Genomic DNA, 24,177 nt, shown 5'->3' with positions numbered 1-24,177 from the left:
CCTCAAGGCATCCTGCTGAGAACCCAGAGTCTCCCGGGGCACCCTCTGTGGGAACCACTGGGAGTGGGGGCCACAGGCAGGGGGCAGACACTACTTCAGAACACACACGGGTGCCTGGTGAGCAAATACCTTGATAAGGCCAGGCTAGCCCCCAAGGTGGCCTCCTGGGGACCAGAGAGAGAGAGAGAAAGAAAGTGAGAGAGTGAGAGCGAGAGCCAGATGCGTGGAGTAAGGTCTCTGCTGCCCTCTTGTGGCCACACTTGGGCATGACTGCTGTCATCCAGGCCCCTGGTGCCTTATTATCTGCTCAACAAACTCCCTCCCAAGTCTCTTTCTGGGAGGCGCTCCAGGAGGGCTGGATGGAGCTGGAGAGGGCTGACGTCGCCTCTCCCTATCACATCACCGAGGCCAGAGTTTGGGCTGCACAAAGCCAGGCAGGGAGATCCTAGAGTAAGATGAGCACAGGCCAACAGGTGTGGCCCAGCCCTTGTCACCCAGAAGGCTGGGTCTTGCAGAGACCAGCGAATCAGCCAACGCCAGACAGGACGGTTTGAAAACCGAGAGGGTGTTTATTTCCCAGGGAGGTGCACAGCGGCCGCAGGCACTGCTCTCCCGCTCCTTTCCCGAGAGATCCCCCCTCTGGAAAGTGCCCATGGGGAGGCTGGGACGTGAAGAGAATCCATACACGACACTCGGGAGCCTTAAAAAAACACAGAGACAGACACCCTCCTGCACACAGGTACACACGTACAAAATAAATAGACGTATAAAAGAGAGGCCACGCTCCCGCCGGGAGCCCCCGCCTGCAGCCGGGACCAGGCAGAGGCCGCGTGGCCAGAACAGGCCCCGGCTCCAGAGAGAGGGGCTCGGCGGGGAAGACGGGGGTAAGGGACAAGGGGACAAATAAATAAACAAACAGAGCCCGGTGTGCTGCAGGAGGCCTCAGGGCTGAGGCTGGGCCCCCCGCCCCCCGAGCCTGTTTCCCTGAAAGTGGCAGATCCAGCGACAGGCAGGAAGGCTCGAGCCACGTCCACCGGGCTCAAGGCAGCCCAGAACCAGGCCTGGAGCAAGTGGGGCGAGGGCCTGGGCTCCCGGCAGCTGCCTCGGGGGGCGCAGCCCCTCCTCTTCCTCCTCCTCTTCTCGGTGGCCCTCCTGAGCCCGGCCATCCTGCGGGTGGCCAGGAGACAGACATCATGGCCACAGTCCAGTGCCGCCGTCCCCTCCGGCTCCACCTGGCCGCCCGTGTCTCACATGGAGCTTTCTTTAGGCCAGCAGGGAGAAGGCGAGAGACAGAAGCAGGGGCAGAGGAGGGGCAGGAGCTGCTGGAACGGACGGGAAGAAGTCGAAGGGACCTGGGAGTCCCGGGGTCCCCCCTGGAGAAGTGTGGCCAGCGGGCGGGCAGCACGGCGGGGGCGGGGGCGGGGGCGGGCGGGCCGCTCAGCTGGGCAGCAGCACGTGCTCCAGGAGGTAGGTGACGGAGTCCCAGTGCTTCCAGAGGAGGAGCAGGACGAGGAGCAGCAGGGCGGTGCTGCCGATGCGCAGGCGCGTCTTCATGAGCGGCGTGATGAAGCTGGCCACGGTGGACACGAACACCAGCAGCACGGCCATGAGCGCCAGGATCACGTTAATGAACTTGCCCAGCAGTGCCCGCGCGTTGGCGTTCTCCACGCCCTCCAGCTGCACCACCTGCTGCTGCTGCTGCTGCAGCTCCAGCTTGGTGACCCGGGTCAGGCAGGACTCCACGGCCTCCTGCAGGGGGCGCAGGGGAGCTCAGGGGGGCGGGACCCCGGCCCCACCCAGCCCTCCCAGCAAGGACAAGGCTTATTAGGAAAGGAGTGTGCGGGAAGGAGAGGAGCCGGCCCAGCCCAGCTCTCTCGGGCTGCCAGCAGAGCTGGGGGCACAGCAGTCCTCCCCCGCGGCCTGCCGTTGCACGGTGCCCCCCCCCCCAGCCCCGGGCCTGCCTCCCTCCCTCCCCCTCTGAGCTCTGTCCCCACCCACCTGGATGTCCCGTGCCCGCTCGTAGGACTGGTAGGCCACCTTCTCCTCCATGCTGGCCAGCTCCTGCTTCAGGTTTGTCATCTCGTTCTGGTGCAGCTCGGTCAGGTCGTTGAGCTGCTCCTCCAGCCGCTCGTACCTGGGACAGGGAAGGGGCTGAGGGCTGGCCTGGCTCCTTCTCGAAACGGTCACTCGGCCCACCCCATGTGTCCACAGGCAGGCCTCGTGCTCGGCCTTCGATCCACACCACCCCCACCACTCCTGCCCCAGACAGGACATGCTGTACCCATTGTACAGACAGGAAGACTGAGGCACAGCTGGTAAGGAGCCTGCTCTGCCCAGGATCACACAGCTGGGGCAGGGAGGCATTCGGGCCTGGCTGCCTTCAGCCTGGCTGACCGCTGCACAACCCAAACCTTCCTTACTTACGAGGTCCTTCCAGAGGCTGGTGGAAAAATGGAATCAAAAGCTTATTTTTTGGCCAGCGCCACGGCTCACTAGGCTAATCCTCCGCCTTGCGGCGCTGGCACACCAGGTTCTAGTCCCGGTTGGGGCACCGGATTCTGTCCCGGTTGCCCCTCTTCCAGGCCAGCTCTCTGCTGTGGCCAGGGAGTGCAGTGGAGGATGGCCCAAGTGCTTGGGCCCTGCACCCCATGGGAGACCAGGAGAAGCACCTGGCTCCTGCCATCGGATCAGCGTGGTGCGCTGGCCACAGCGCGCCGGCTGCGGCGGCCATTGGAGGGTGAACCAACGGCAAAAGGAAGACCTTTCTCTCTGTCTCTCTCTCTCACTGTCCACTCTGTGAAAAAAATTAAAAAAAAAAAAAAGCTTTTTTTTTTTTTTATGACTAACTGGAAGAAAAAGTGGGCACTTGCGCCATCACCCTCTGCTTTCCCAGGGGCACTAGCGGGAGCAGCTGGGACGAGAGCAGTGCTCCTACATGGAATGGTGCTGGCATTGCAAGCAGCAGCTTAACCCACTGTGCACAGCCACGGCCCCAAATCGAAGTGCATTTTGGTGCAGGTTTTTTTTTTTTTTTTTTTGTGGGGGTGTCAGTCTTTTTTTTTAGAATATGCATTTCCCATGAACGTCTGAAGACCCCTTTCTATGCATGGATTTCAAATATTTTTGCCCCCAAAGCAAACACTGGAGTCCACTTTCCACAGGCTTTTTGAAGCACCCTCGAACATAAGGAAGAGTTTACACAGTCTCAATTCCCCAAACTTTATGAAGAAGTGTCAGCTCAGGAGAGTCCCCCAAGTCTCAGGTGCCAGGCGACAGGCACGGAGCCCAGTGCCGTGCGGCTGGGGGCGGGGGGCCGGGGGTGCACAGCCTCAGGCCTGGGTCCAGGCTGACCCACATGCCCGGGGCTACAGATGGACACACGTCTGACGTCGCGGGCGGAGCCTCATTGGCTCCTCCCCGTGATCGCGGCTGCACAGACAGGGGACCAGGAGCACAGGTGCGAGCCGGTGTGTACAGGGCACACAGGAAAACACACGGCTGGGATCTGAACGCGGGCACCCGGCTCCCTGCAGGAGAGGGCCGTCGGTCCGGGCCCCAGTCTCCTCTCCTGCACACGAACCACAGACGGGCGGCCCCCTCCCCTGCCCCTCCCCTGCCCGCGCTGCCCCGCCGCCCCTACCGGTAGCGCTCCTCCTGCAGGCACTGGGTCATGTAGGTATAGTCTCTCTGCAGTTGAGCCTTCAGGTCCTCCATGGAGTCCTCCAGGTGCGACTGGCCCTCTCTGATCTCCCGCAGCTCCTCCAGCACGCTGTCCAGGCCGCCGGGGGCGCCGTACAGCACTGCGGACTTGGGGCTCCCCAGCGCGCCGGCCGGCCCCGCCCCGGAGTTGCTGCCGGCGCCGGCCGAGCTGGCGCTGGCACTGGAACACTCGTCGTCACTGCCGTACTTGGGGCTGGACACGAGCGTGGCGCTGCCGCTGAGCGCCCGGGCCGCCTCCTCGGGGGGCCCGTCCTCCAGGGGGTCCTTCAGGTGGGCGATGTTGTCGGCGCTGCCGAACTTGTTGCGGATGAGGCTGGCGAACTCGCGGGGCTTGGACACCACGGCCGAGTGCGTGGCCTGCGAGAGGCCGGACAGGCTGCCCTTGACGCCCTCCACCACGCCGCCGCCGAAGCCGCTGATGCCGGCGCGCACGTTGGCGCCCACGTCGCGCAGCCCCTGCTGCATGTCCCGCAGCACGTCCTTGGGCTGCCGCGACGGCCCGTTCTGCTCGATCTCGCGCAGGCGCCGGCGGTAGTGCTCCAGCTTCTTGTGCAGCTGCGCGATGGTCTGCGCCGACTTCTGGTTCTTCTTCTCGAACACCTGCTTGATGCGCGACGCCTGCTGCCGGTCGGCGTTGTTGGCCAGCTTCAGGTACTCCGCCACGTTGTCGTCCCGCGCCTCCTGCTCGATCTTGATCTGCTCCGTGATCTTCAGGATCTTCTGGTGCAGGTGGTCGATGGCGGCCTTGGTCCGCTGGGGGTCCGGCGCTCCCTCGGGCACGTCCAGGCTGACGGGGCCGTCGGAGTCCCCATGGCCCGGGCCCGAGGGGAGGCTCAGTGCCACCGCCTCTCCCTTGTCAACCTGGGGAGGGGGCAAGCAGAGGGGGCCGGCGTAAGTCGTGGGACCACGGGAGGGGCTCGGCAGGGCTGCTCTAGGTTTCTCTACCTGGAAAACAGGTGCAGGACCGACAGGAACCTGCGGGGAGAGCGTAAGAGACAAGGCGAGCGGAATCCCAAGGGGCTCCCATTAATGCTCCTACGTGGTTCCCCCGGCGTCCCTACAGGGCAGGGGAGGCAGATCTGCCCAGGAAGACACAGCTCGGAGAAGACACGGCCTGCAGCCCAGAGCCCCATTGCTGGAGGCCTCGCCAGGGTTGACGTCTTGGGGTAGACAAGCTGTCTCTCTGAACTCAGGGCTGCTGGATGCCCACGCCTCCCCGTCTCTACTAACACTGCCCAGGGCAGAGGGTCGGGCATCCTCTGTGGCTGTCTCTCCCTGGCCCCTCTGTTACCTTCCAGCCATCTGGAGCAGCTGGCAGCCTTGTCAGTTTCATGACCACGCAGGCCCACCCGCCCTGCTGGCCAGCTCCCCGGGGTCACTGGCCAAGGGAAGCAGGGACCTGTCTGGGCCTGCACGTGCCAACCACCCAGGCTGGGGCTGAGGGTGAAGGTGCAGGAGGAAGACTGACAGCTCCCCCTCCCCCCGCACCCCACCAGGCCGGTGGGCTTCCCAAGCACATCAGGGTGCCACAAACTCAGGGCAATGAAGAAAGAGGAGACACAGAGAGCGTGGGGGCTGGGGGAGAAAGGAAGCAGAGGCCACACGAGATAGGAGAGCCGGGGAGTGCCCGGTCAGTGGGCCCGGCGCTGGCCGCCCGCCTGTCGGGGGGTCTCTGTGTGCAGCCCAGCGCCCCGTGTCTTATCACCGTGCAGCACTGAAGCCGCAGGAAATGGCTCAGCCCCACGTATTTTTACACACAGCACACCCCGGACGTAGGCAGGGCCGGGCTGAGGGGTCTGTGGAGGAAGGGACGAAGCACAAAGCCAGCAGCCCAGTGGTCCCCGCAGGAAGTGGAAACGGCCTGAGCCAATCAGAGGCAGGAGTCCTGCAGCTTGCTTTCTGTCAAGGTGCACGGTGGCAGCGACACACATGGCTGCAAACAGCAACCCCGCCAACCCCAGCCACGGAGAGGGCGGCGCCATGGGGGCCTCCTTTGGGGCTTGCAGGATGAGGGTGAGCCCCCCCCCCCAGTTGCTCCTCAAGTCCCTCCTCCTCTGCACTCAGGGCTCTGCGCTCTGCTCCACAGAATCTCTGTGGTCTTCCTTAAATACCTCCCCCCACCAGGCCTGACGAAGCCCCTTCCTCCTATCTTGTCCCCTGCAGTCACGGCAAACAGCCCATTCTCTATGTCCCTGGCCCTCAGTCTCCTGGCCTGCAGAGTGGGTAGAAGCACACCTACCCCCAAGCCTTTGGGGAAGTTACACAACACAGTGCCCAGAGAGCACCTAACACAGCGCAAGGCATACAGGAGGTGCTCATTAAGTGCTCAGTCTGGACCAAGGCAGCACAATCCTTCCCTCCTCTACCCCACCAGGGAGGAAAACGATGACGATGAGGCTGCCCTAAACTTATTTAAGAGGTTACACTCACAGGTTTCCACAATCAGGACAGAACCACACAAGGCCACGTTCCGAGCGTGACACCCGGTCTTTCATATTAAGAATCAGGTCGGCCATCTTAGAAGGCTTCTGACCTGTGCCCGGACACCACACCCTCCTCTCCTGTCCAAAAAACAGGGCTTGAGTCTGTTTGCATCATTGCTGGTCTCTGCCGTCGGGGAGTGGATGCAAATGCCCTGTTGGGCGTGCACACCAGCTGTGCCCTGGCTGCCAGGGGTGCTCTCGGGCTGCCTGGCCTGCCGCTCCCCCCGGCCGGCACTGCCTGGCTCACAGATGGACAGAGGGGCAGCTGGCTCCGAGTCCTATGAATGGGAGAAGAGATGCTCCCGGGGCCCGAGTGTGGCGTGGGGAGGCCTGGGGCTGGGGTCCTTATCCCCAGGGCCCCTCCTCTTCTCTATCTCCTGGGTGACATGGGGGTCTACAGTGCCAGGGTCAACCCTTCTCTCCCCAGGGAGGACCCCGCTGTGGCTGGGACACAGCACCCTCTCCCCATGCCTCTTCTCTTCCCCTCGTGATGCTGTCCTGAACGCCCTGGCAAAACCCAGAGACAACACGGTTCCGGCCACTGCCCCAGCTCTGAGTGCTCACCACTAAGAATTCACTGACCCCTGGGAGTGACCCCAAGACAAAACCAAAGGTGTTAGGTAAGTGCCCAGGACCACACAGCCAGCAAGCCAAAGACCTAGAACTTGAATCCTATCTGGCTCCAAGACGCAGGCCCACTGAGGAGGGTGGGCAGCGCCCGTGGACCCTCAGCAGTCTCAGCCAGGGAGCCCAGCCGTCCACCAGCTTTTCCGGAGCACGGGTCTGGATCGACGGCTCTCAGCACCCAGTGATGAGACCGGCATTTCTGCACACACACACCCCGTCCTGCTCCACCCCGATCCCAGTGTACATCCTTAGCAATGCTGCAATGGTGGAAGCGTTTGACACCACCTGGGAAGACCATCGTGACACCTCCAGCTCCCCCCCACCGGAGCGCAGCCCCAATTCTGGTGGTCTCCATGGAGACCTCACCCACCCACCCCGGCACGCAGCATGCCTGCACCTGGGGGTGTATGTGAGAGATGGGGTGAGTGGGGGGTGTGCTGTGTAGGAACCTCCAAGCTCCCTTGAGTAGCTTCTACCCTCCTGCGGCTGCACCTTGACAACCACTCACACTCAATCCAACTCCCCCCACCAAGCCGTGAATGGGACCCACGGGCAGGTTGGGTGACCCTCATCCACGACCAAACTCACCTCTGCTGGCATCGGGAGCCCAGGTCAGGAAAGCACGGACCACCTCCACCTCTGCCCCAGCCTGGACCAGGACCCCCATGCCCCCAGGGTTGGGGTGGCCTCACTCAGGTGTAGACCTCACACGGCCCCACTCAGATCTGCCTGTGATGCACACAGGCCAACCCAGCCCCTGCCAGGCTCTTCCGGAGTTTAGAGGGCAAGGAACATCCTGCACAGGCACAGGAAAGACCAGTCACCCCCTCCCCCCCAGGGCCTCCAGGACTGGCCCTATCCCCATAGGGAACCCCAGGCCTCCAGGGGCCCAGGAGGCAGAGCTGTCCAGTTAAAAACCGAAAATTGGTGTCGCGGCTGACCGTGAAGATGAATGACAGGAGCAGAGATGATCCTGGGGCCTGATGGTGGGGGGCCTGGGGGCACCCACGGCTGGGGTCCTGCACCTCTGGCCCAGACCCCAGCCTGCAGCAGAACGCCGCCCCCTCCTGGAGGCTGACGATGCCTGAGACCTGCAAGGCCACCCCCAACCACAGGGCAGCCCTCAGAGGGGTTCCCATGGCCCTGCCTGCTGTCCCCCACCTCCCCGCCATGCAACTAGACACTGGAGGGGGACAGGGCTACCAGGGTAGAGAAAGCCCAGGGCAGACAGGCGAGGGACTAAGAGGGATCTGGCTTGAACAAGGAAGGAAAATGAGAGAATGCAGTGGGGGAAATGCGACTGTTGTGCAGGGTGACGGAGCAGGGCAGAGGGAGCAGGGGGCGAGACTCCCCCAAGAACAGCAAGGAGGGCCTTCCCCTGGGGGTGGGACACCCACTTAGAACCCTGGCTCTGTTACCAGCTGTGGGACTCACTTCTCTCATCCAGAAAATGGAGCCGATTCTGTCTCAGAGAGCGAGCGGGAGACGAAGCGAGCCCCTGTGAGGAAGAGGCACGGGGGAGCGGCTCAGACCCCGCACACCCATCTGAGCGACCACAGCCATTTTGCAGAAAGGAAGTAGGTGCTGATAAAGCACCCACAGAAACTAGAAGCTGCCTCCAGCGTGACCCAGTAACCCCACCCCCGGGCTACACGCCCCCAAGAAGTGTCCCTGGTATCTACCTGGAGTTCACCGCTGCCAAGGGCGCACACACTATCAATGACCCCTAACAAGTGACTGAGGCAACAAAATGCAAAGAATGTAGCAACATGGATCAACTTCAAAAAGAAGTGCCTGCAGGGCTGGGCCGGGGAGGGGGGGTGGGGACGACTGGGTTTCCTTGGTGGGTGAGGAGGATGATGGAAACTCCACAGAGATGACCATCACACAATCCTAGTGTGGAAGGCTAGGGTCCCCACGGAGTGGCCCTGGGGTGTGGGGTGGGGGTGGGGGTTCTGCTCAGCTCTGGTCACCCCAGGGCTCCCTTCTTCAAGCTGGCCTGGAGCTCACCTGGCCCAGCACCCCCAGCTCTCTGGCCCTGCCCGGACAGCAGCCCCACAGCTGGAGTCCTCACCCCACCCTCCTGCCTGGCCCAGCCTGGCCAGCGCACAGGTCCCTATGAACAACTTGGGCAAGCTCTTAAGAATGGGGCTGTTCAGAGAGGGTCATGGTCCCCACCCGTGCCAGGCACTCAGGGGAGCTATGCCCTCTACTCAGGGAGCCCACAGGCCAGGGCCGTGGCCACAGACCTTGTCCTGTGCAAGGCTGAGGTCCAGGAAGGGCCAGCAAATGTTCTGGACGAGGCAGAGCTGGACACTGCCCGACGAAGCACCAAGTGCCCAGCATTCGCTGTTCTTCCTCCTGCACCAGGGAGACCTATCCGCAGCCGGCGAAGGTGGGGCCACCCCCACCGTGGCCTTGGCTGAACTGCGGAATTCCCTCCCCACCCCCTCAAGCACCCGGAATGAAGCTGGATTAGGCACTTGTCCAGATTCTAGGAGCTGCTGGATCCCGTGACCCCCCTGGGGCTCCCATCTCCTCCCAGGCCGGCGCTCAGGGCCCTCATGTTAACCCAGTCCTGAATAGGGGATGCCGGCCCTTCCATCCTTTTGCACACCAGCCTGGGTCCAAGAGGCACCCAGGGAATGCTTACGGGAAACAAGGGACCAGCAACGTGCATCGCAAAACGTGACCCAGTTTCCCTCTTCAGCAACAAAAACGCCTTAGACATTCTTCAGGATGGGCCTGCACACAGCTAACCCCTGCAGAGAGCATGTGTGACCCCTGCCCAGCTTCACAAGGAACACCTGCTAGTCCTCCTGAGGGCCGGCTGACACAGAAGGGGCCTTCCTGTCCTAGCTCAGTGTCAGACAACTTCAAGGTCGTTCTTAGACAAGCAGGCCACCATGGGCACCTCTGGAAAAGGGAGGCTCCTGTGCTTCCCCTAGGACCGACACCCCTGTTCTCTGGCCAAGTAGGTCAAGGTCCACGCAGGACGCTGCTCCTGACAACAGGGCCTGGGTTTCTGGGGGCTGGGGGTAGGGGGTCAGAGCCCAGCTGGTGAGTGTGGCCCAGGGACCGGGAGACCCCCGTGACTCAGCAGAGATGCTGTGATCTGTGACCATCCCCACCAAGACCCCGAGGGCAGGAGAGGTAAGTAAAGCAGACCAGGAAAAACCCAAGGAGGGCGACCATCTTCAGCCCGACGCGGTGACCAGAGCAAGCTGGAAAGATTACCCCACGCCTTGGTGCCGAAGTCGGGAGTACCCCGCCCCCATTCTCCGCACTTGGGCTCTGTCTCATCCTGGTGGGGAGCTGTGGGCCACCTGCAGCTGCTCAGGCCAGCTCTGCACTCCTGGGGGGCGGGGTGGGGGAGGGCAGCTCTGCCTCCGCTGGGCTGGGAGCCTCGGGCTCCAGCATCAGGCAGGGAGGCAAATGCTTGGATGCTTAATGGGGCACAGACAGGCAACACCTTGTATACCTTGGCCTGTTCACGTGGGGCGAGGGGGGACTCCAGGGGCAGCAGTGCCCACGGCGGCTGAGGAGGCGCCTCCTGCCACTCCACGGGGAGCCCAGAGTGCAGAAGGCCGGCCGAGGGAGCCCCTCACGTTCTCCTCCACGCAGCCCCCACCCGGCCCAAGGCAGCCCAGCCAGCGCCCTGCTGCCTAGGCAGGATCTGCCTCCTCCTGCCACCTGCTGCCCGGGGGAGGGACGGTCCTCTCGCCTCAGCTCGCCTCGCCCCTGGCTTCTGCCTCTTTCTGTTGGGCCACTCTCACTTCTGGTCAAAACCACACCCTGTCCTCCATTCCCCAGTCCCTGGCCCTGCTGAGAACAAAGCCCTTTTGTCCACTCTGATGTCCTGCGCTCTCCCCGCTGCAGCCACAGCCCGCAGGGGCGCCCGGTGTGGGCACTCTCACCTGGGCTCTGCCCACTCTCCCACACTCTGTCCTGGGGGCTCCCTCAGAACCCCTGGGGTTGGAGTTCACTGGACCTGCCTGCACCCGTCACTGCTTCTCCCAGGACATGAGGAGCCTCCACTGGGCACCCCCTTCCTCCTCCCTCCATTTGATCCCCTGCCCCAGCCCAAGTGCCACATGGCCCCTGGTTTTGGGGGTGGGGGGCACTGCTGCCAGGGTTTGCTCGCCTTCCTGCACAAGGAGCCCACGCCGACGCCAGGACCCTCGGCACCTGTCACACTGGTCGCTGTGACTGGAGAGGTAGGGGGCTAGAGAGTGAGCACAGTTACCCCCGACGTGCAGCAGAAATGCCTTTCTCCATCCCACCCCCCCCACAACCCCGGGGGAGCCCCTCTCCTCCCACCCACTGGGGCCTCACCTGGGTGGGCACCGTGTCCCGAGGCCGTGCTGGCAACGAACTGCCAGGGGCTCGGAGGCCCCAGCTGTCCAAGGACGGGGCCGGGCCTCCAGGGTCACAGTCCCTGGGCAGCACTGGGCTTGCAGCAAGCAGCCGGGGTCTGCGAGCAGGTGTGCCTGAGCCTCCAGGCTCTGCAGCCGCCATCTCCAGTGTGCAGCCCAGCCGGGGATTAGGGCGGATTGTCTGGGAGATTTCCCCTCCCCCAGGATACAGGGGCTGTCCCTTCCCATCTGGCAGGAGGCACAGAGAGTCACCAAGCAGGAGGGCAAGGCTCTAGAGGTGCCCCCAACCCCACCCAAAGCCACTACAAGTTCAATGTGATGAGACGAGCAGGTGTGACAGGTGTCGAGGTGTGTGAGCACGTGCACCTGCAGCGTTCCCCGTGCAGACAGGCGCTCTGCTCCGCCCCTCTCACTGCACGTGCTCAGAAATGCCTCCTGCAACCCAGAGCTGACTCACAAACACAGCACAGTCCCACAGGCTCCCTGCTGCAGCTCAGACAGGAAGCGGGCCTCCTGGGCTTCGAAGGCCAAAGCCACCGGAGCCTGGAGAGGCTCCTTAGCAGACCCCAACAGGGCCCACTGCACCAGAGTCCTGCCCTCTCTCCTTGCTGCCCTGCCCCCCACCAGCCGGCACCATCCCCCCCAAGGCAGTCTCCTGCACACACTGCCTACAGGGATCAGCCAACAGCCAGCCTCACTAAGGGACTCCCTCTGCCCTGAGAGCCTGTCCCAGAAACCCATTCTCAGCTCCAGGCGCCACTGCGGCCACCTCTTCACCAGCTCCGCGTCCCACCCCCACCCTTGTTCCCCCAGCGCCGCCCAGAGAAAGCATCCCCACACTCACAGCAGTCACTTGCTCCTTGGACTTCATCCTGACAGCCCCGACAGGAAGTTCTGTGAGTGGCCAGCAGAGGGGGCTAAAGGGCCACAGCTAAAGACTGCAAACAGCAACTGCAAACAGCGAGGAGTGAGGAGGTGGCCAGCAGTGACTCCGGCCGGCCGATTGGGTCCCTCCAGCGACAGCTTCCCAGGGCAGACTCACAGCTCACAGAAGAGGTGGATTCTGTGCCCACTTAAGCCTGGTGACGGACTCAGGGCTTAAATACTGAGGGTCAACATGCATCATGGTGGGGCGGCTCCAGGTTCAAGGAGGAGATAAGGAGGACTCGGCCTTATCTCTGGGGGCCAGTGCCAGGGCTTGCAGCTCCTATCACCAGGGCCAGGATGCCCTACGCCCTGGGCTCCCAACACCGTGCACACACTTGTGCACACAGGGGCATGGCAAGAGCACGCCACACAGGCCCCGCTCCTGGGCAGCTCTACCAGTGCCCTCCCAGAGGCCCCCGCTTCCTACCCAACCTCCCCTCCTCGGGACTCCGCCACTCTCTGGCATCACACACTGCCCCTCTGGCAGAGCGGTTATTTGTAGATAGTTTACAGCCCCTAGTAAACGGTAGGAAGGCAGACTCTGGTCCTTCCACTGCCCTGGGCCCTGCCCAAGACTGACCTTTGGCAGTGCAGGACGACCCCACACCCTTCCCTGTTCTGCTATGATCTCGAAGGCCGTCCGTCCACTGCAGTTTCTGTCCTAGGCAGCGGCGAAGACAGCTTGGTCTTTTCACACCCGACACACCCTTGCTTTGCCTCCATTTCTGGGCTCCACCAACCTAAGATTTTATTTTATTTTATTTTTGACAGGCAGAGTGGACAGTGAGAGAGACAGAGAGAAAGGTCTTCCTTTTGCCGTTGGTTCACCCCTCAATGGCTGCTGCGGCCGGCACACCACGCTGATCCGAAGCCAGGAGCCACGTGCTTCTCCTGGTCTCCCATGCAGGTGCAGGGCCCAAGGACTTGGGCCATCCTCCACTGCCTTCCCAGGCCACAGCAGAGAGCTGGACTGGGAGAGGAGCAACTGGGACAGAATCTGGCACCCCAACCAGGACTAGAACCTGGTGTGCTGGTGCCGCAGGTGGAGGATTAGCCTAGTGAGCTGCAGCGCTGGCCCAACCTAAGATTTTAAACCTCTCCTTATAAGCAAAAGTGGGAAATGATAGCAAGAGACTGGAGGTGTGGCAGGCGCTGAGTGGACGGGGCCCTGGGCTCACTCTGGGGTCAGGATGGCCCAGAAGCAGGGGAAAGAGGCTCCCGAGAGGCCACCCTGCGCCACCATGACAACCCAGGGACAGTCACCCCAAACGCTGGCATCTGGCACCTCCCTAAGAGGGGTTTCAGCTCCAATTCAGGAGCGAATCACCCATCAGCAAGTACCGGACGGACAGGAGACAGGACGAGAGGGTCAGGGGAAGCCGTAGTCTCCTAAGAGAACAGGAACAGGCAGGCAGCAGGGGTGTCTGTCTGGCAAGCTAGCAGGGGACAGCCTCCTTCCTCCATGCCTCTGCTCTCGTCTTCCTGCGCGAGGACGTTTCCAACAGTCGGGGCACAGGGCTTCCCACGCAGGGGTGGACACACACAGCCCGAGGTGTCATCAGGGCGCTGCGGGAAAGCAGGCTCCGCGCCACACTCGCCACAGGTCTTGGTGAGGCCCGACGGGCCTGGAGACTCAGTTTCCACAGTGTTCAGAGTGGGGACTGGAGAAGCCCCCAGTGGCCTGGCAGACTGGGTGGGAGTCAGAGACCCCAGCAGAGACCCTGACCTGGCCACCTGCTGGGTGCTTGGCCGCCGCAGGCCGGCTGTGCTCCCAGGGGAAGGAGCCCTGCAGCAGAGCCTTAGGGAACGAGCGGTGCACGGAGAGCCGGAGGACAGGGCGCGCAGGCTGGACCTGGGAGACGCCCCCGGCGGCTGAGCTGCTTCCCAGCTGCACAAGGCACACGGAGCTCACGATCTCCCCGTCCACAGCAACGGGCGGCCAGCCCTGAGTCCCCCTCCCGTGTGTACACGTGCACACACACACCGCAGCACTGCAGGTGGCCGGGGACTGAGAAAGCCAGCAAAGGCCGCCACCGGGAGCAAGGCTGAGAATGGAAGGCAGAACACTACACGCGCACTACAGCGGCAGCCCCGGAAGGACACCAACAGCAAAGCCACTCTCCATCCGCAGAGAAGGAGGCACCGGGTCCGTGCCAGGACGGGAACTTCCGGGTCAGCCTGGGCCGCCCCCTCTGCCGCCTTGTCTGTCCTGGTGAAGGCAGGGGGCTCCTGTGGTCCTCGGGACCAGGTAGCTGGGCCATGCCAGGGTCTCCTGCCTCACCCTTTCCACCCTTCCATGTTGAGCCCGAGTCTGGGGGTGTAGCTGCCAGGGATCCTCAAAGGAGCATGGCAAAGGCACATCGCACAGGGTTCAGCCCTCTCGTCCACAGGGTTCCCTTTCATCCGGGTTTTCCTTCCCCACTCTTCCTCCTGTTCCTTAACTTTGGTGCCGGGTCCCTGATTTCTTTAACATTTTCTCAAACATTAAATTCCTTCCTCTGCCTTGTTATTCTTTGTCCTTCACCCACCCCCCCTTAATCTTCCTAATTGTCTTTCTCTTTATCAAAAGGCACAGACCACACATCCTGAAAGGTGGGGCAGCCCTAAGCCTTAGCAGCAAAGAATAAGGCTAAAAAGCGGCTGCAGTTGGCACTTAGGCTGCGAGGCAAGGCCTTGAGAACATCTCCAGGGAGGAGGCCTCCCTGCTGGGCTGGCAGCTGCCCCAAGGCTCCCCAAGTCCTCCTGGGAGAGGGGGTGGAGGCAGAGGTCAGTATCCTCTCCCAAAACTCACTCTCAGACCAGGAGGGCACCTCCTTCTCTCTCCTCTCTCTCTTATTCTGCCTTTCAAATAAGCAAAAATAAATCTTAAAGGGGGAAGGCACAGCGGGTTAAGATGCTGCTCGGGACACTGGCATCCCGTATTACAGCACCAGTTCCCAGTGTGCCCGGGAAAGCCGTGGAGGACAGCCCAGGTGCTTGGGTCCTGTCGCTCCCCCTCTTCGTGGAGGAACGACACAGGACGCTGCGTTGTTCTTTCGTCTGCTCGGCCCTCCCCGGGTTTGCTGCTGGTTCTTCCCGGGTTGGCTACCGTCCCTTCCACCTCCGTGGAAGGGCGGTTCCCCCTGCCACTTTCCCCACTTCCGCGGGGGAGCGGCACACCGCCGGCCGGCTCTCTCGGGGGCTGCACCGGTGTTCCTTCAGATAGATGTTCCCCTTAGATGTTCCTGGTGCATGTTGTCTCTCTCCTCCTTTATAGTCCTCCTCCGCCAATCCCAACTCTGCTACCCACATGCCGAGTACGCTGCTCTCCTCCAATCAGGAGTAAGTCCTACAGTTTATTGGTTGAACTGGAGGCAGCTGTGTAGAAGCTGTTTCGTCCTCTCCCAGCGCCATATTGTGGGAGAGCAGATGCATAGAATAAGTCTTAATTCCAGTAACTTAGTCTAGTCCAAGTTGCTCCCCACAGGGTCCCTGCCACCATGTGGGAGACCAGCATGGAGTTCCTGGCTTCTGGATTCGGCCTGGTCCAGTTCTGGCCTTGTGGCCATTTAAGGAGTGAACCAGCAGATGGAAGATGTCTTTCTTTCTCTGTCTCTGTCACTTTGCCTTTCAAATAAATAAAATCTTAAAAAAAGAAAAGAGGAAGGGGCATCTCCTTAGGAGCTCACATTCCCAACGAGCCCTGCTTCCCTGGGAAACTGGGAGGCAGGTCCACGTTCTTCAGCCTGAACCCATGCAGCCTAGCTGGATGCGATTCCCGGAGCTGGACGCGACTCCCTGCACACGTGGGGAGGCAGCCATGGAGCTGGCAAAGCAGAGAGGAAGGGCCAGCGTGCAGGGAGCCGGGGCATGGCATCAGCCTGCACAGATGTTCCAGCTGCTTCAGGGCAGTGGGGAGGAGCCCTCTCTTCCACCTGCTGCCCTGTTGCCATCTAAGGCCATGGGCACTTCCTGAGGGAGCCCGTCTCGGGCACAGAAGCTGGGCACTGGAGAGGACCACTTCCTGGTCACCTGCAAGCCCATGGAAAATGGTGTTGGGTGGTGAAAAAGACGTGACGCCATGCCTTTACGGTCACTCCCAGGAAGAGACCAGGAGACAGGCACCCAGACAGGACGCACCGTTCTCAACTTTGAGAACACTGAGTGCCCTCCACCCAGCCTTGCGTGCCAAGAACAATTTGGAGCTGTTCCTTTCTGTGAGCAGAGGGCAGAAACACAGAACCCTGGGGTTCCTGCTGATGGGGGCCCCCCGGATATACCACAAACTGGCGGGATTCAAGGAGAACACGCAGGAATGCAAAGTCAGAGAGAGGGGACCACACGTCCCGGGGGCACACCCGCGCCTCCCTCGGCCTGAGAGGTCAGGAGCCAGGCTTGAAGCGTGGACCACACTGGGTCTGAAGCCACCCTCTGGGCTGAAGAGGAAACCTTATACAATGGAGTTAATGTTGCAGAGGACTCGGCTTTCCAGGGCAGGGTTCGCCTTTCCAGCCGTCCCGGGAGGCCTCCTGATCACAATATCAGCACGGCCCCGGCTTAGCCTTTGCTGGGCGCACTGAATTATTCACTAGCTATGGAGAGCGGCTGGGCTCTGGGGTGCCGAGGGCAGGAGACACGGAGGGGGGCAGTGAGAAGCCGCCACTGGAGGACGTGGGGTATGGACAAGGTGCTCGCAGCACCCCCGATCTGTGCCCCGAGAGAAGGGAGATGGAGAAGACGGGGCTCCCAGGGTGTCCTGCCCTTGCCCAGGTGGCCCAGAAGGAACACAGTGAGGTGTGCGTTCAAGTCTGCTTCTGTTTCAAGGCCCTCTGCCCCAGGGGGAGAGGCAGCCAGAGCCAGGATCAGGTTCTCGACACCGCATTTCCATTGCCTCATCTGGCACCAGAGGGGCCGGGGTCACGTTTCTCAGCTCAGGGACACACACGGCAGATCCTGGGAAGAACACGCCGGGTGGCTGCGGAGGCCCGGGCCGGCTCCTTGCTGTCTGGAACCCGCGGACGCCCGGCTGTTCTTGCCACTGATGGCTATCGGCTCTGCAATGGGGGGCTGACACCCGAACCCTGAGCACACCTTCCTCCTGGAGCATGTCCGACCTGTCCACCTGTGTCTGGGCTGGCATCTCCTTGGCCCCTGGGGGCTGCAGAGTCACAAAGGGCCTGTTTCCAAACCAGGCTGTGGCCTGCACTTGGTGGCAAAGGGGTTAAGAGGCCAGGGAGTACAACCTGGGCTTGGAAACTAGAGGTTCTCTAACCTCGTTCTGTATCCTGGGGCATTCCATCTTCCTGGAAGCCAGAGCTACCCTGGAACACACTGGATACTTCCTCTCTAGGAAGTCAGGGGGTTATCAGTGGGAAAGGGGAACAAAGGCCCAGTCCACAGGCCGGCTGCCGGCTGGGACACCCAACGGAGCCCCACTTCTGCTCTCCACGTCTCCTGGTTGGACAGAGCCCCAACAAGGCAAGGGCTGCACCTGCCCATGAGGAACTGAAATGAGGCTGAAGGAAGAGACGCTTGTTCGCCACGCACCGCAGGATGAGCTGCTGCAGTGGGGCCCCAGGCCCTGGACCACAAGGGCTCCTCATCACCAAGATGGGGAGCAATGGTCCAAGGCAAATCGGCCAGGCGCCTGCTCCAGGCTGACGAGCAGCGGGCCACAACAGCCACCCACAGCGGGGCCCTCGGGGACTTGCAGCCTGTGCCTCAGCGACCATCTCATGCAGACAGAATGAGATGGGGGGATGGAGCCGACATCCCAGCTCCCAGGGGGCGGTGTTTGGGACTGACCCCAGAGCAGGGCCCTGGAGGAGGAGCTCAGATCCACCTGTCTGCCTCCCCCAGCTGCCCAGGGGACCAGCTCGGGAGCCTTTCTCAGCACGGCCAGCCCCACCCAGCTCCGAGCCAGCAGACTCCCAGACATAAATAAACCAGGGCCCCTGGGTACCTGCCAAGATCTCAGTCTTCTTGGCAAGAGCCAGGGCCAGGGGCGGCCCCTCGCTTGCCATCCTGCAGAGTAAACAGGGTGCTTATTTACGCCAGGGCACAGAAGAAATCTTGTTGTTGCATAAATCTGGTAGGGCGTGTCCCGAGGGGACGGGAGGCCCCAGCTGCTCTGGGTTAGGTGGGGGCCCAATGCCGCTGGTCTCCATCTGGGGCCTGGAGATAACGCCTGCGTGAGTGACGTCTCTGGCCAGGACATCACCCCTCTACCCTCACCGCCTCACCCTTGCAGGACGGGGAGACCCCGGCTTTCTCCCGGCCCCTGCCTGCCCTCAAGGCCAGACCCACGCTCCTCCACCGGGCACCTCCACGCAGGCTCTCGGTGGCCTGGTGCTGCCCCCGGCTGCACTGGACAGGAGGGCAGAGCTAGCGCTGACGGAGCACCCTTGGACCAGCCCGGGGAGGTTGGGAACCAGGGCCAGCCAGATGTGGAGACGGGGGAAAGGGAACACAGCCTCTGACCCTACATTTTCCAGGAACTGCTATTCATCAAACAAATATAAACTTAAAAAAAAAAAAATAATAGCAGAGGGGGAGATGCCTATACCTTCAGGGGGCCAGGCAGCTGGGCTCCATCTCCCCTGCAAGCAGCCAGAGGTTCCTTCTCCGACCTCAGGGCCCACGTTCCCCAGGGCCAAGGCCACAGGCAGATGGGGACCCGGGTGCCACCTGCTGATGCTCTGCTGATTCCCCTGCTGAGCACAGGCAAGCCAGAGAGGGCAGTCACCTCGCATGTGGCAGGAGGCAGAAAGGCGGGGCCGGGCTCTGACCCCTTGGTTTGCTTTTACAGGGAAAGACTGGAAGGCCCAGCCTCACAGCCAAACTGGCACCTCCAAGGCCAAGCCGCTTCCTGGGACGGGGAGCCCTTTCTGTGCCCTGGCCCCCTGCTCTCCCTGGGGCTCAAGGGGCCCTACTCTCTCAGGGCAGAGGCTAGCATGCGCTCTGGGGAGCTTCAGCCGCCTCCAGGGGTTGGGGGAAGTCAAGCCTCGCCTTGTGCTTGGGCCCGAAAGCCAGCTGGTGAGTCCCAAACAATGGCAAGGGTGTGGGGAGCGGGGCAGGCTTATGAATTAAAAATAGACGCCAGCAATGGCCAGGCAGCGAGTAGCGAGCCTGCGGGCTGTGTTTACTGGACAGAGAAGAATACCTCCTATTCATGCCCGGCCCAGGGCGGAATCAGCCGGCTTCTCACACCAACCAGTGGCTGCTGGGGCTGGCGGAGTCAGCTGACAAGGCAAGCCCTCCCCATGGCCGATGGGACATGGACAACACCCATCCCTGGAGTGCAAGTGGTCCCCGGCCCCTGATGATTTCAAATCTCAGCTGGGTCTTGGGAGCCAGACTAGAAACATGGACTCTGGCCTCCTTTCTGCCAAGACCCAGCTGGGTGCCCTTTCAATTCCTCTAGGGCCTCAGTCTGCTCATCTGTACAATGGAGATAACACTGCCTGCTCTGCCAACCTCACAGGTGTGTTTTTAAGTGTGAACCAGGCAATACACAGAGCAAAGCTGAAAGTTCTAACAAATAATGAAACAAGTCAGGGGAATGGTCCCTGGCCCCATCATCACCTTGGACCCAGGCGGCCATCCCCTAGGCAGTTCTGGAATCAGAATCCTGCACTCTGGCCATCTCAGGGACAGTGTGTGGTCCAAACATGAGCCATATGGAGAGCCCCACAGAGAAACTCCCCAGCCACACGCTGGCCACGTGTCCCCATATCCCTGCACGCCAAGTCAGCAAACACCAGCGACCTGCCACCACCCACCGGCTCCTGGGAGCTGAGACCTTCGTGGAAGCCCCGGGCAACCACAGCTGACAAGAGTCCCATTCCCCCTGCTCATAAAGCAGCTGCAGGAGCAGAGATCCCTGCCTGGCGGGATTTTCCTGATTTGGTTTCTGAAACACACGGGCCGACTCACCCCAGAGAAGTGCGCCTGGCCGCCGGCGCGTGCACAGTGCCTGCTCATGGAGGGCCCAACAGCCTGGTTCCTGCCGTGGCCCCTCCGGCTCCGACTTCACAAGGCCACGCTTCCCTCCGCAACGACACATGCGGATCGCGGGCTCAGAACAGATGCTCCCGGCGGTGGGGGGTGGGGGGGCAGGGGAGCGGTCCCGTCCCACGGCTCTGAACACTATCTGAGAGCTGACAACCCCCAGACGGATGCCTCCAGCTTGGATCTCGCCCAGGGACACCAGACGCGCCCCTCCGACTGCTGACTTGGCATTCCATGTGGTGTTTCGTTCCCACCTCAGACTCCACGCATGCCCAGCCCAGCTCTGAGTCCTGCCCCGCCAGAGCCCTTGCCAAACATCAATTCCAGCTGCCGCCTTCCTTGCTCCATTCACGGCCACTTCTTCCCGCTGCCAGGCCCTGGAAGCCTGTGTGGCTCCCTTGCTGAAGCACAGCCGGCCCCTGCCCGCCCCCCCATGGCACCCTGGAACATCCCTACCACTCCCTAGCCAGCCTCCCCGCTCTCCCCGCCGGCAGCCAGGGATCTCTGTAAAAGGTGTCACTCATCTGTATGAAGCTGCCCAATGACCTCCCTCGGAATCCACAGGGCCTTCCCCGGCCTACTGGGCTCCGTGGGATCTGCAGCCTGCCCCAGCCTTTACGCCCAGCCCATCTGCCCGATTCTCTTCCATTCCACACTTTCCACTTTGTTTACTCCACTCCTCAAATATCCTATGCACATTCCTACCCCAGGGCCTTAGCACATGACAGGTCTGTCGACTCAAAATGCACTTATCCAGCTAGCACACAACTCACTCCCGTTCTGACCAACCTGTCACAACAGCGTGCCCACGCCCACCACCCTCCGCTCCTTACCCTGCCTCTGGGCACTCAGCACCACCCCTGGGCGAGGGAGCCATTTACCTGATGGTTGTTTCCTCCCACCAGGATGCAAGCCCCCAGAGGCCAGGGTCTTTGCCCCCCCCCCCACTGTGATGCCCCTGAGGCCCAGGACAGTGCCTGGCTCAGAGGAGGGGCTCAGTGAGCGCCTGCTGAACGAGTGGAAGCAAGGGAAGAGGGCGGCTGGCAGGTGACGACGTTCTGCTGCTGATGGACGGGTTGTCACCGCCTGTGCCTGGCCCTTTCCTCTGCAAGACATCCAAGGTTGTGGATTATGCCAGGACAGCATGGCACGGTGCAAGGAGCACCAGAGCTGTGTCAGGAATGCCAGGTTCCAGCCAGCTCTGTCACCTAAGAGCTCTGTGGCCAGGGCCAGCACCGTGGCGCAGCACGTAAAAGCCACCGTCTGCAGTGCCAGCATCCCTGATGGGCACTGGTTCAAGACCTGGCTGCTCCACTTCCGATCCAGCTCTCTGCTGTGGCCTGGGAAAACAGTGGAAGATGACCCAAGTCCTTGGGCCCCTGCACCCATATGGAAGACCCAGAAGAAGCTCTTGGCTCCTGGCTTCAGATCAGCTCCAGCTGTTGCTGCCATTTGGGGAGTGAACCAGCGGATGAAAGACCTCTCTCTCTCTGCCTCTTTGTAACTCTTTCAAATAAATAAATAAAGATCTACGTGGCCTTGGGCAGGGCACATCCCCTCACTCTGACTCTTTTCATAGCAAGAAATTGGAGTAGCACCTGCCGGCTGGCCTGCCTCACAGGATCGTTCGAATGAATTCATGAAGACACCTGCAAAAGCATCCTCTAAGCTGGAAAATGCAGAACCAACTTGGGCTGCGGCACAGGGCCAGGCATCTGGCACACACACACTGTTTGCTGAACGGGTGTTTCTCCAAATGTCAGCACACACAGAACTGGGAAGTGGTCTGTGCGGCCGGGAGGAGGCTCTGGCCCAGGTGCGCGGGTTCCAGGGACAATGTACAGTGAAGATGACGCTCTCTAAGAACTTCCTCTGACACCTGGATGCTGGGAAGCCCCCGCAGCCCACGACGCCAGCTCGCACGCTTTTGTACGCACTTTACCTTCCCCTCCCCCAGTCCTCCCATGGCTAAATTACACTTCTTCAAGATTCAGCCTAGGGGGCGGCGCTGTAGCATAGCGGGTAAGGCTGCCGCCTGCAGCACTGGCATCCCATATGGGCGCCGGTTTGAGTCCCAGCTGCTCCACTTCTGATCTAGCTCGTCTGATCCTGCTATGGCCTGGGAAAGCACTGGAAGGTGGCCCAAGTCCTTGGGACCCTACACCCACGTGGGAGACCCGGAAGAAGCTCCTGGCTCCTGGCTTCGGATCGGTGCAGCTCCGGCCATTGTGGCCATCTGGGGAGTGAAGCAGCGGACGGGAAAACCCTCCTCTCTCTCTCTCTGCCTTTCCTTCTCTTTCTGTGTAATTCTGACTTTCAAAGAAATAAATAAATCTTAAAAAAAAAAAAAAAGATTCAGCCCAACGGCTCCCCTCCCCACTCACTGCCTGCTCTCCCGGGGTCCCGAGAGCATCCATCACAGCCTTATCCCATCACTGTCTATTCACCCAGCGTCTCCCCTCTACGTGAGGACAGCCACCTTGACTTGTCCACTCCTGTGCCACATGATAAGTAGTCAATAAATATTTGCAACACGACTAAGCCAATGAAAATAGAGATCCACCAGCTCTTCTCCTTTCCAAATAACCCCTCATGGATCCTCCTCCTCCTCTCTTCCTTGGAGAGCCACATAGGATTCCGCCCCAGGCTCCATTCCAGCTGCTTCCCATCTGCGAACTCTTTCATCTTCCAGCTCTGTCAGTATTATTTCCATTTTTCACTTGGGGAAACTGAGGCTCAAGGCAGCAGAACCAAGGCTGGTCCCAGCCTGGGCTCAACTACCACTGCCAGTGGCCTCCCAACAGCATGTTTAAGGAAAACAAGCCTAAAGTAATACCAGCCTAAGCAAAACGCCATTTGGAAAAACAAACCCCTACACAAACAAAAGTCAGCATTTTGGAGGATCATCTCTCGTTTTGGCTTAGTCATACTTGTGAGTCCCTCAGCGCCGGGAGGTGACTCTGCAGGCACAGCTGTCAGGACGGGGCCCAGCCAGCACCCCAGTCCTGAGGTCCCTCGGCAGACAGCCCCACCTCACCTGTCCCCTTCCTCCCGCCACGCCTCACCTTGTCTCCGAGGCCCTCGGCCTCCTCGGCCAGGAGGTACACGTTGCCACCATCGGCCAGCAGCAGGGCGGTGTCGGTGGTGGAGGAGGAGCGGGGCCGGCACTGGTGCTGGTGCAGGATGGCGGCCAGGCTGCTGTCCTGGGGGGCCTTGCGCAGCAGGTGGGGGCTGCCGCGCTGGGGCTCCAGGGAGCTGCTCTTGGTGCGCCGGCTGCTGCTCCCACTGCTGCCGCCCCCAGTGCTGCTGTGCAGGCTGGCGCCTCGCTTGATGGACGGCCGGGAGCGGATCTGCTGCAGCACGCGGTTGAAGGCGGTGGGCCTCGCGGGCAGGTCGTGCAGGGACATGGCGTAGGAGACGCGGTGCATCTCCGGGGAGCGCTCCTTCTCGTCTGGGGAGTCATGGTCGGACAGGCCCTGCTGCTGCTGGCAATCCTGAGACGCCTGCTGCTCCCTCTCCCTCGACCGCCGGCGACTATGGAACAGGTGCTTCAGGCCGTGGCCAAACATGGAGCCCTCGGAGAGCTGCTGGATTTTCTTAAGGAGGAGAGAGGAGAATCCTGGTTAAGTGGGAAGTTCCTGGAATAATTGTTATGCTTAAAAAGTCACCCTGTCACACGGTGGTAGGCCAGCCCCGGCCCCATGGCAGGTTCAGGGTGTGTACGGCCTGGGGGTCAGCAGCACACATGGGCAGTGCGTGGCTCCCATGGTTGCATCTCTCTGGGCTGATCTCCACCAGTCTCTTGCTCCTGCCAAGTCAGACCCTCCTATACACTGCCCTGGCTCTTTCAGACTGCCAACCATCCATTTCTAAAGACGCCTTACTGTGACACCCCAGGGGAAAATCAGGTTCATATGATCAGGTTACAGTGTTGGAGTAGACACTACTAATTCCCCACCTACTATCTACTTCCCCCTTTCATACAGACCAAACGATGCCCTGCTACAAATTCCAGCTTCATCAGACTCCCTTGCAGCTAAGGAGGAAGCACGTGA

General features: G+C 61.4%; 1 protein-coding gene across 11 annotated transcripts in view; it reads right to left on the bottom strand.

Annotated features, from left to right (window-relative positions):
- Positions 1–549: 549 nt before the first annotated feature.
- The window catches only part of TMCC2 (transmembrane and coiled-coil domain family 2), a 35,714-nt gene continuing 12,086 nt past the window's right edge, over positions 550–24,177 (bottom strand). For 4 of the 11 annotated variants that reach the window (XM_002717564.5, XM_051821216.2, XM_051821214.2 and 1 more), the window contains 4 exons: positions 23,188–23,718; positions 3,641–4,581; positions 1,999–2,134; positions 550–1,749 (listed from right to left, as the gene is read on the bottom strand). In XM_002717564.5, coding sequence (XP_002717610.2) covers positions 1,438–1,749; positions 1,999–2,134; positions 3,641–4,581; positions 23,188–23,718 — 1,920 coding nt within the window. In that variant the 3' untranslated portion in view covers positions 550–1,437. Of the gene's footprint in view, positions 1,750–1,998; positions 2,135–3,640; positions 4,582–5,011; positions 5,069–7,418; positions 7,630–8,264; positions 8,329–11,165; positions 11,494–12,050; positions 12,527–20,047; positions 20,206–23,187; positions 23,719–24,177 lie in introns of those variants that run through there. The other 7 variants (XM_051821221.2, XM_070055180.1, XM_051821217.2 and 4 more) reach the window with 7 other exon arrangements.

The sequence above is a fragment of the Oryctolagus cuniculus genome, chromosome 13, assembly GCF_964237555.1.
Source record: "Oryctolagus cuniculus chromosome 13, mOryCun1.1, whole genome shotgun sequence".
In the NCBI taxonomy this organism is placed as follows: domain Eukaryota; kingdom Metazoa; phylum Chordata; class Mammalia; order Lagomorpha; family Leporidae; genus Oryctolagus; species Oryctolagus cuniculus.
The sequence above is the reverse complement of the archived record's forward strand: the minus strand, read 5'-3'. Positions and strand labels throughout refer to the sequence as shown.